This window comes from Drosophila kikkawai, chromosome 3L (genome assembly GCF_030179895.1).
Source record: "Drosophila kikkawai strain 14028-0561.14 chromosome 3L, DkikHiC1v2, whole genome shotgun sequence".
Classification (NCBI taxonomy): Eukaryota; Metazoa; Arthropoda; class Insecta; order Diptera; family Drosophilidae; genus Drosophila; species Drosophila kikkawai.
Genome location: NC_091730.1, coordinates 2,941,421 through 2,953,630, shown reverse-complemented (window position 1 = coordinate 2,953,630; position 12,210 = coordinate 2,941,421). Strand labels below are relative to the sequence as shown.

General features: G+C 35.7%; 1 protein-coding gene across 21 annotated transcripts in view; it reads right to left on the bottom strand.

Moving 5' to 3' along the window:
• Rbfox1 (RNA-binding Fox protein 1) overlaps positions 1–12,210 on the bottom strand; it is a 146,985-nt gene that overhangs the window by 27,350 nt on the left and 107,425 nt on the right. For 19 of the 21 annotated variants that reach the window (XR_011444812.1, XR_011444809.1, XR_011444810.1 and 16 more), the window contains exons 3-4: positions 6,830–7,294; positions 3,277–3,498 (exon numbers count right to left, since the gene is read on the bottom strand). The exons of 1 other annotated variant lie outside the window; for it this stretch is intronic. Coding sequence is in view for 16 of the 20 variants with exons in the window: in XM_041777351.2 (XP_041633285.1) it covers positions 3,277–3,498; positions 6,830–7,294 (687 nt within the window). In the remaining 4 variants the exon portion in view is untranslated. The remainder of the gene's footprint in view (positions 1–3,276; positions 3,499–6,829; positions 7,295–12,210) is intronic. One more of the 21 variants, XM_041777358.2, reaches the window with a different exon arrangement.

The following is a 12,210-nucleotide window of genomic DNA, read 5'->3' as shown; positions in this document are numbered from 1 at the left end:
AAATTTAAAAGCTTAAAAAGCAACTTGTAGAACTTGAATGTGTACAAATGCCAGCTAATTGCTCGTTTAAAATTTGTTTGTCAAAGTAAAAACTAGAATTTTCCAATTTCAATTATTCGCGAGTTTTTGGAAAAGTTGTTTGAGTTGTGCAAAGTACTCAGACTTGTTTGCAGTTTGCCGTATTTTTTCGTTGTTGAATTTTCAGTGGTGCCTGGCAAATCGAATGCGAACAAGTGCCGCAATAAATAAACAATTGAAATGAAAATACAATTTTCAAGTGGTTTACATTCCCAGAGCAGATGGAAATCCTGTGGGAAGGGCGCAAAACCGGGCCACGCATCTGTGGTAGTTTGTGCGTGTGTGTGTGTGTGGAGGTATGACCCAATAAAAAAGTTACACACACACAATTGGGACAACCAGACAGACAGGACGGTAGGGAAAGCTGGAAAACCCCATACGGAAACTCCCTGCAGTATGCACTGAACAATAATTTTAAGGGGAAATTTAAAAAAGAGAGCCTGGGTTGCCAAAGTTTTATAGAGTTATCGATAATTATGCTTAGCTAAGGTCACACTAGGCAGGGATATTTTGTGGGAAATTTAGGAACGGTAACTCATTTGTCTTTATGAACTCCTAGATATCCGAAAAAAATAGAAGCTTGACCTAATTTAGTTAGATATAAATTGTTCTGAAAAGTTTTAATAAAATTAAAATAATTGTATTATATAATTTAAATATATAAACTTAAAGTTAATAAATGTTTATTAAATTGAAAAGAAATATAATTAAAATAAAGAAACATTTATTAATATTTAATTTATATAATCTTTAATTTAATAAATGTTTCTTTAATTTTATTATATTAATTATTTCTTATAAAAATCAAAGTTAAGAGTAGCATTTCTTTCTTAAAAATAATATTTTATTTAAAAAGTTCTTCCTAAAGTCCTTAACTTATACCTCTTTCCTGTGAATTTAAGTACTTCCCTCCTCGATTTTTTTCCAGTTTATTCCTACATATTTTGTGGCACAAACTTGTGTTGACTTATGCAATAAAACTGTCGCGCAAACTGTTGCAATATACCCAATCCACCGCAGCAGCAGCAGCATCGACGGTGGCGACAATGCAATGCAATCCCCATCGAGAGCCCGCGGAAATGTTTGCATTTTGTATTTCTGCATTATTAAAACTGAAAATGCACTGCCATGGCAGGATATTATTGTTGGTTCACATTCGCAACTTCCCACTCCCCATTTTTCTCTGCAGGAATAATATGAAAAATTCTCAATTCACGCAGACAAAAACAGATCGCAGCTAAATTCGATGACAATGCAATAAAGGCCCAGCGAAAGGCATTGCGTTGGCCCCCATAATGTAGGCAATAGAAATAACGCTTAACTTAATTTGCTGCGCATTGTTGACACATAAATCTAAACAAATTTCTGTGGTATACATTTTTTTGCTATCCCTCCTGCTAGCTGTGCATTTTTTTCGTTTCCCAGGTTTGCATGTTTACCGAACATTTTGGTCCCAAAGTGAAATGGCGTGAAAAACTTTGGCCCCATAAATGCCCAACTGGGCGAGGGGCGAGGGGGCGAGGGGAGGAGAGACGGAGGCGGTTTGGTTTATTGTTTCGGGTATCGGGTTACACGTAAATGACATTTAACGCTTTTTAGTTTATCGAAATGCCTTTTGTGCGGCACGCGACATAGCTGGAGAGAACAACAACAAAAAAAAAAGGGTCTTTGATTCGCCATCAAGAATTTCTGCATAAATTTGAAAAGTTTTTTTTCCACCAAAAGGCAAATAGAATTTTGTCCGGGAATTATTTTCATTTGAATACTTTTTTTCCCTGGGTTATTTTTATGTGAATACTTTTAGGTGGCTTTACGTGCAAAGTTTTCCCTGGAAAATCAGATTACAATTCGTTAACTTGATGGGCTTTATCTTAATTATATTTTGAGTTGAATAATGGATTTTGTGAATGAAATTAGATGTGAGAAGTATTATCAAACGGGACAGGAAATAGCTTTTTCGTGGATAAAAATGACGATAATAAAAAATATAAATATAATTAAGAGAATATAATAAATAAAATCGGTTTTTTTAGGAGACAAATTGCTTGATTTTATGAAATTAAAATGCTGTTTTATAATTTCTTGGACTGATATATTTTCCTTGAATTTAATTTCCTCAAATGAATATTTCTTCTTTCCCAAAAAAATATTTAAAATAAAACAAAAAACTAAAAAACAAAATTTCCCTTAATAAGGACAATGAATACTAAGCAAAATTTAGCCACAAAATAGAAATAGAAAATATTGAAATATTTAGGAAATATCCCAGGAGTTATCTTTTCTTATGGTAAAAATTTAAGACAAAAAAATATAAATATAAAACAGAAAACTTCATAAAAAACCTCGTTTATAAATGACAAAACTTGCGTATTTTTATGAAATTCAAAACCCTTTACACAATTTCTTTTTCCTCGACACCCTCAGCTTGAATTTAATTCCCTCAACTCAATTAATTAGGAAAAACTTGGCCTGCAAAAAAATATATAAATAAAAAAAATAACAAAGCTTAGCTGTAAGGAACAAAGTTTCCCCTGATGATGACAATGCTTACGAAGGGAAAATGCAGCTACAAAAGAGTTCAAGTTGAGAGGCAAAAAGCAGCTTGGCCAGTCTGTTGTTGGTCGCCTCTAATGAAGATGAGCATGGCAAACAAATAGGATAACACAAAATGGGAAATGGAAAATGGGGGCGGGGGGGAAATGAAAACATGGTCGAAAGACCAAGAAACCGGCACGTAAATTTCAATTGTGTATGCTGTGTGCCCTGAGAGCCAGTTCGTCTCTGAATATTTTCCGTTTTTTTATTTTCCGGTTTTATTTTATTATAATTTCTTTTTTCTTGTGCTTGGTGCTTGGTAGACATATACGCCGCCGCGCCACGCCGCCGCCGCCGCCGATTTTTGCCTTATTTGACGCGCCGCCGCCAAATTATGAAAATAACGGCGCGCCGCGGCGCGCCGCTGGTGCGGCATCGGCGCAGCTTCAGCGCGGCCTTCAGTGTCATTGTTCTTTATAAAACTTTAAAAAAAATAAATAACTCATTAAAATGGCCTTTTTGCCTTATTTGACGCGCCGCCGCCGCCGGTTCTTTCTGACTACTACGCCGCCGCCGCCGAGTCATTTTGACCTCTACGCCGCCGCCGATGCCTTTAACCATCGGCGTAAACCTCTAGTGCTTGGTAGCTGGAACAACACTCACTATGCTGAGCACATTTCGTGGGGGCAGCAGCGATGATTGCAGATGCTGGTGTTCTGGCTGCTGCTGCTGCTGCTGCTGCTGCTGCACTTGGTCCATGGCATGTCCATTTGTCAGAGATGGCTGCAAAATGGGACTGCTGCTGCTGCTGGGAGGGACTCTTGGTTCTGCAAGGCTGATTCCATTGTACAACTGCGGGGTCTGTGTTTGTGTTGACAGATTTGTCTGTGATAAATTTTCAGATAACAACAAGGATTTGCGTTTTAGTTGCATTTGTAGTGGCATTCGTAGTTCGTAGTCGTGTGGAGGATGTGGATTAAGAGATAAAGTGTGGAGAGACAGGCAGGCAGGCAGTAGACCAGGCGGCGACCAACACCAACAATTTGCTTAAATGGCTAGCTTAATTTTTTACTCTCCCAACTGGATTTTTTTTTGTACAAATGCTTAATTGCTTGGAACATGCCTTGAATATATATTGTTACAGCTGTAACAAGTTTAAAAACTAAGTTTTAATGAATCGAAATGTGGGAACTAAGACTTAAAAATACTTTTAATATTTTTAAATATATATTTATAAATATATATTCATTCATTAATTGTTAAATATATATTTATACTAATTAAACCACCAAAATATAGATACATTTCTATATTTATATACCAATTTTGTTTCTAATTTCGTATCTTATTATTTTTTCACTACCCATAAATCTTTAAAATATTTCTTAATCATTAAATATCTCCATATTTCACACTTCTAATTGTTACAAATTTATTAAAATATTTTCCAAGCCATTTCTTCAACTCACCAACCTCTTTCTAAATAATTAATTCCTTGTGGTTGCTCAATTTTGACAGTTTTCCTTATTATTATTTCTTTTGGCCAATTAATATTGATAAAGTTCCGTTTGAATTAAATTTCCTCAACAATTGAGAGACAAACAAGTGAAGGAAAATGTGCATGTGTGTTGACAAAACAAACTGATTGCCCATTCAAGTGGCATAATCCTTGTGGATAAACCCCTTAAGATGGCTTTAGTTTAAATTTACCATATTTTTGCAATCCATTTGGTTTCAATTTATATATAAATTCTCCTCCATTCATGTTCAAGTATAAAATTAATTGGCATTTTCGTTAGATTTTCGCCGTGGGCCAAGCAAACATAATAATAATCCACAGGTAACTTTTCCAAATGGCACAACACTGCGTATGCGTATTGTTTGTAAGAGGTCAAAATATGTTATTTAATTAAATACGGCAGGCAAGTGAAATGTGAGAAAAACTAATAGCAAGCCATATTTATTGCAATTAATTCAATATTCGTTTATTTATTACAATTGCAAGGCATCTTTGTGGTTCTAAGTCTATTTTTAAAAACCCAACATCTCTCTTTCCCCTTTTTCTAATATCCCTGTTAAATTATTCAAATGCACGAATCAATTTTCATAAGCAAATATCTCTTGGTCAGTAAACCAAACAAGAGTTGGTATTTATTCAAATGGTTAGACCGAAAAGTACAACGAAAGCAGCTGCTTGCAAATTGCTGCTAAGCTGGTCAACAATACGTATATATATATATTTTAATTAGATTTGTGGCCAAGCTGGAAAATACAACTGATTTCGGGGGATACTTGGAACTTTTCCACAACAACAACTGCAGCAAGTGCAGCTTGTGTGTGCTATGGTCAATTTTTAATTAAAGCAGAAGAAATAAAACAATAAACAACAGGAGGCAGGATAAACGGCAGCAACTAAAAGTATGCTACAAATACATCACACCAACAACTACAACAACAGCACACCAACAAACAACTGCAGGTGAGTGCGTGAGTGTTGTTGTTCCCGCAGGCACTTTTCACTTTGCTTTGCTTCAGCGCTGCAATTAAAAATGTAAAAGCAAAGCGCCCACAACACCAAAAACAAATGCAGACTAAACACTAGCAGGTGCAGCAGCGATAACAAATACCGGCCTTGTATGTTAACATTGCCTGGTTTGCACTTAAAAAAAATATATAAATAAGCTTTAAGTAAAATATTTCATAACAAAAGGCTTATATTTGAGAGCTTATAAAATTTTTTCAAATATTTTTAACACCAAAATTTGAACTATTTCTTTGGGAAATTAAACAAAAATATATTTTTTGCTTAAATATTCAGATTAAAAAAATCTAAAAATTAAATATATATTCTAGATTGGTTTCTAAGATGTTATAAATTATTTACAGATTAAAATATAATTAAAAAACATTATTAAATAAATAATAAAGGTCTCTCACAAGAATCCTTTTTAAATCCTTTCAAAAAGTGTCTAAAAGTATGCAATAAAATGTTTTCTCTTGTTTTTCTATTTTTTTTGATGATGTAACAGTTGTGATATATTTTTAAACACCCTTTTTTCAGATTTTAAAACGTAGATATATATTTTTGTGAAGAGCGAAAATTAAAAAAAACAAGAAAGGAAGCTAAATTCGGCACGCCGAAGTTTGTATACCCTTGCAGATATTATTTCATTAAATTTTACCTATACTTATTATGTTGAGAGTTTGACAGTTACAGCTTTACATTCCCAGTTTTACATTTTCTCTACTTCTGCCGATCGGTTTATATGGCAGCTATATGATATAGTTGTCCGATTTTCATGAAATTTATACCAAAATTTTGAACTAATAAAATTAGCTTACATCTCATAGAAGATAAAAATAGGTTGAAAAACAACGAAGTTATAATTATTTTCTATTAATTTCTCGACTGTTCCTATGGCAGCTATATCATATATTCGTCCGATTTTCATAAAATTTTTACCAAAATTCTGGAATAATATAGAATGGCAATATCTAAAAAATGGTGCAAAAATGTTGAAAAACAGCAAAGTTATAATTTTTTTTCTAAAAATTTATCGAACATTTGTATGGCAGCTATATGATATAGTCGTCCGATCCGGCCCGTTCCGACATATATAGCAGTGAGAGTATATAGTAGACTATATGCAAAGTTTCATTCAGATAGCTTTAAAACTGAGGGACTAGTTTGCGTAGAAACGGACAGACGGACGGACGGACAGACGGACGGACAGACGGACAGACGGACAGACGGACATGGTTAGATCGACTCGGCTGTTGATGCTGATCAATAATATATATACTTTATAGGGTCGGAAAGGTCTCCTTCACTGCGTTGCAAACTTCTGACTGAAATTATAATACCCTGCAAGGGTATAAATATATATATATATATATATATATATATATAAAATTGGTGTTCATTTTTTATTTTGCGTGTAGCTATGGTACATATGTATGCGTAAACCAAATCAAAGCAGAGAGCATAAACCAAAGAGCAGCAAAACCAAACCAAACTAAACCAATGCAAACCGAAGCGAACCCATAAGCCAAAACCAAACATTGCTACAAATACCAATACCAAACTCGGACACAAAACCAACACAAAAACAAACACAGAGTTCGAGTTAGAGCGAGTGGTGAATGAGAGCGGGATAAATATGTGGAGCCTTCAATCGCTCAAACTAATTATTTCTTTGCTGTTGCTAAAACTCACCTTCTTCTGTTGCATGTACAGTGAACAGACAACGTCTGCTGTTGATGCTGCACCGCCGCCAGGTGAATATTCTGTGCTCAATCCTCCACCGCCGGTTCCTGGCGCTCCTGATGTGTTGCTGCTGCAGTTACTGTTGCCGCCAGCAGCTGCTCCGCCTGCTCCAGATCCTGCTCCGGCACCATCACCGGCATTCTGGTTAACTGGCTCAGCCTGCTGTTTGGCAGCCGCTGCAGCCACTGCCAGTGAGAGACTGTCGGCAGCACTGGTGGCTCCACCGCCTACACTGGCACCGCCCACCTGTTGCTGCTGCTGCTGCTGCTGTTGTTGTTGCTGCTGCTGCTGCTGTTGGGCATGCTGCTGCTGGGCGGCGGCCGCCGCTGCTGCAGCTGCTGCCGCTGGACCTGGTGCGGCGGCATAGCCGGCCGGAGCGCCTGGGAAAGGCGCCACGCCCGCCTGCACCATGTGCTGGATTTCCGGAAAAAAAATCACGGAAATAAAAAGAGAGAACGGGGAAAGAGAAGCAGAGAGAAAGAGAGAGAGAGAGAGAGATGGGTTTATGGATTAGTAATGGTCGTAAAAGTGTAAGTATTCCCCACAATGAGCACTCAAAGAGATCAAGAAATGGGAAATTTTTAAGCCACAGCAAAATGCTATCTAAAATATTTGAGGTAAAAAAATTTGCTAAAAATTTACAATTAATAAAAATTATGCATAATGCATAACATCTTCCAGTAACTTAATTTTAAGCCTCTTAATATTTTACTGATAATTTTCGAAACCTTGTTAATTGATCTAAAATATTAAACAAGCTAGGTGATAAACCTGATGTATGAAAAATAATTTTTTAATAAATCCAATATTATTATTTAAATAATAGTATATTTTTAATATTTTTTAAATATTTTTTTTATAATATATTATTTTATAAACATTTTTTACACATTTTTCTTTCAGTTAATAAGTTAAATTTAAACAATTGTCATAAATAATTTTTAAGCAAAGTTTTTAAGCAAAATAACTTTTTTCCTAGTAAAAAAATATTCAATATTCTTAGTTAAATTTTATATAAAATTGTTTCAGTATATTTTATTTAATTAAACTGTAAAGAACTCCTTTTAAAAGTCATTTCTTCCTGTAAAACCATCTTTTCGAGTGCACATTTAAAATGAACATTATGAGAATTAGTTTTTCCTGGTGACACTTTTCATACTTCCACTTCCGCTTCCCCTTTTTTTTCTCCCCACACAGAGAGACGCTTAGCATTTTCGTATTTGTGTATGTGTCTGTTCTAGCTGAGCCATAAAAGTGCAAAATTAAATCCAGGTAGTTTATTTTGCAGGTGGTGGTAACCCCCTCGGGTCGGTTGTCCTGGTCCAGAGCTTTTCGTATTAAGCTCTAGGGTTAGACAAAAAGGACACATACATATACAGACGCACACAAAATGAGACTGCCAGACAGGAAGAGGGCCACGCCAGGCCAGGACTTTTTTTGGAGGGTTTTTCGCCTTTTTTGGTTTTTTGGGGTTATAACAAAATGCGCTTTAAATTGTCAGTTTTATTTGTATAAATTTTTGCCATTATTTGGCTTGTCTCGCCCGGATTTCCAGGGCCCCACACAACCTCTGTCAGCATCTATGAAATATGCAAAATTTGCAGCTTATTGTTGGTTGTAGCTAAATACACACACATATACACACTCTCAGGAGCAGCAACAATGGTGCAAAAACCTTTCCAGGATATTTTTATATATTTTCTTTTTTTCGGGTGGAACGGGATTATCGTTTGAGTGGCATTTTAATATGTTTTTAGCTATGGAAAAATGTTGTTGCCTTGCTCCCTCTTGGTCAAAATGGTTATTAATTTTACGATTTAATGCAAATGTCAACGAAATGCGGGTGAAAGTGGAAGAGTTCTGAAATACTGCATTTGACACGACAGCAAAAAAATATATATTTCTGTGTGCCAAAGCTTTTCAATTGCGAAAAACCGATTGCGAAAAACCCACTTTAATATTAGGCACCGTTTGTGTTACAAATAAATTCGTTTAATTAGCATGGTTTATATAAATACCTGCTGTGATTATAAATACCCAGACGTTAAACTATTTTATCCGATGGACACAGTTCATCTATCTTGGCAAGCAGGCCATAAACCAGGTCTTTCAACGCGCCACAAATGCTTATCGATGCTTTTTTGCAGAAACACTGAGAGGAAAGGGCTATATTTTTTTTTTATATTTTAAAATATATATTTCATAATTTCTTAAAAAATGTTTTTTAGTATTAAAACTATATAAAATAGGGCACTGAACAATCACCTATGCTACCCAGTTTTTAGCTTTTTTTATACCCTTGCAGGGTATTATAATTTCAGTCAGAAGTTTGCAACGCAGTGAAGGAGACGTTTCCGACCCTATAAAGTATATATATTCTTGATCAGCATCAACAGCCGAGTCGACCTAGCCATGTCCGTCTGTCCGTCTGTCCGTCTGTCCGTCCGTCTGTCCGTTTCTACGCAAACTAGTCCCTCAGTTTTAAAGCTATCTGAATGAAACTTTCCATATAGTCTTCTATATGCTCTCACTGCTATATATGTCGGAAAGGGCCGGATCGGACGACTATATCATATAGCTGCCATACAAATGTTAGATAAATTTTTAGAAAACAAATTATAACTTGGCTGTTTTTCAATATTTTTGCATCATTTTTAAGATATAGCCATTTTATATTATTCTAGAATTTTGGTACAAATTTTATGAAAATCGGACGACTATATGATATAGCTGCCATAGGAACGATCGGGAAATTAATAGAAATAAAATTATAGCTTCGTTGTTTTTCAACACATTTTTATTTACTCTGAGATATACGTTTTTTTTATTATTCTAGAATTTTGGTATAAATTTCATAAAAATCGGACAACTATATCTTATAGCTGCCATAGAAGCGATCGGTAAATGTATAAAATATGTAAAGCTGGGAATGTAAAACTGTAACTGTCAAACTGTAAACATAATAAGTATAGGTAAAATGTAATGAAACTCTGTTTTGTGAGTGTCTTCAGCATTTAAATCTATAAAATAAACATCAAAACCAATCTGCAAGGGTATACAAACTTCGGCGTGCCGAAGTTAGCTTCCTTTCTTGTTTTCTAATGGATTTTAATATTTTTTAAATATTAAAAGGGTCCTGAAAATACCATCATTTTCTTACAAAATTCTACAACTAATTCTCTTTTCTAGTGTAGCATTATTATTTATTTTATTTCTATATATTTTTAGCACAACCCAACCAATTGCAGTCGCTAGGAAAATGCTATAGCTATATGGTATCCTCCCTTGGCCCCCCCTGCTTCGTTATGGCTGGTTTTTCCTAGCTTCTCAGCGATTTGCGCTTTGAAAAATTAGCTTGTTAATTAAATGCAAGCCAAAGGTGCAAGTAGTAGCCACCCATTCACCCATTCCACCCTACTCCTGTGTGTGTGTGTGTGTGTGCACACTCATCTTGTGACATAATCCGCAGTGCAAATTGGTGCTCATGTTGCTCATCCGCCACGTTGGCCAACGCCAACCCATGATATATGCGCTTTTGCTCTCCTATATACACATGTACAGCTAAACAGCGCAGAATAAAAAAAAACTTGTCATGTTAAATTTACATAAAATTTTCGTATGAGAATTCATTTTGATGTGCCAATGAAAATGTTTTACCGCTTCTTTGCCCCGCCAGGGGCTTTTCCGACAGCTGCTGACGCGCAGGGAATGAGAAGAATGGAAAATGGGGAATGTGAATGTGCTGACTTGCACTTGAGAACCACCACCGCCATGTTTCTCTTAATGAGTCTCTGTGTCTGGCAAAAAGTTTTCCTTGTGAAAAACTTCTGTTTTCCCTTTAAAGACACAACTCCCAATAAGTTTCATAATTTTTGCTGTCAACCGTAGGCGGGTCCTTCAAATACTTGGCTGCATTCACAAATATTTTTCATTTAATTGCTCTTGAAGAGAGAGAGAAGCAAAAAACTGGAAGCAGTTAAGTATTTTTTAATATTTTCTTTTCCCTGTTGTTTTTTTTCGGGGCCATATTTACATGGCAAATATTTCGTTGCAGCAGCAATGGAAAGTGGGTCCTGGCCTGGCAATTTGCATTTGTAGGAGCACAAAAAAAAAAGGCAGGCACCATCAGCAGGAGAAAAGTTCGGGCAGCTGGCACTGTTTTATTGACTGGGGCCAAAAGCGCCGCCAACTGCCATCGCTTTTTGTTTACATTTGCTGTGCGAGCTACTGTGTTGTTTTTGGAGAATATATATTTTTTTTTGAACAAAACACTTTACGTTTTTATTTTTGCAACAATTTCGACTCGCGCTGCGCTTTCAAGTGTTGGCCTTTTGTCTCGAGTCTCTCCGCCTCTGGCCGTTTGCCATTCGATTCTGTTCAAATATTAGAGCAATTTTCCATTCTCATTAAATATATTGCATTTTGGCAAAGAGCACCAGCACACGCTGCGTATGCGTTACGCGTTAAGTGTGTCACACATTCCACGGGGCGATGATTGATGGGCGCCGAAAAAAAACACACAGGTGTGTATATATAACATAAATAATGAACAGAAAAATGCGTTGAAATATTTGTGGGGGAGAGAATATGAAAAAAATATATTCGCTGGGAAATGCATTTTAAATGAAATAAGTGAAAAACTGGAAAATTGGTACTAATGGTAAGCAAATAAAACAAAAGAGAGAGTTCTTTATGGAGATTTTTTGCTAAGCAATGAATGGCTTAAATTGTGATATTTTAAAGGATGTTCTATACATTTTTGAGCATTTTTGGGAGTATATAAATTGAGGAACGTATTTTAAAATAATAAAAATTAGAGATAAGCTTTTCTGTTTTTTTGCTAAAAAAAAAACTTTTCCTACCTATAAGCTCTTTTCTTGCTGAATTCGCACTTCAGAATTTTAAAAGCTAAGCCTGAATATAAGTTTTATTCTTACATTTTCCTACATGAAATTCTTCTACAATTAAAATCTCAACAAAAACGTACCAATTACTTACAGCTTCCATTCCTTTTCTTTAAAATTCCTGGCCAAAATATTTAGACACAAACTAAACAAAAACCCCAAAGGCTGTGCCACACTTGTCAGAAGTCAAACTAAATTATATGTATGGTGGTTTCAGCCGCATTACATCAACGGAATATTAATAAACCGTGACGTGAATGGCGAGTGAAAATATTTCGTTTGTACTTTCCAAACTAAAAGTCTTGGACGCCACGTGCGTCAGTGCCGCCAGTCGTTTGTTGTCCGCTCCGATTAGCATTAACCAGTAGCCTCAGTACCCATTACCCATTACCAAATACCATATTCCTAGGCCGTCGTCCAATGATT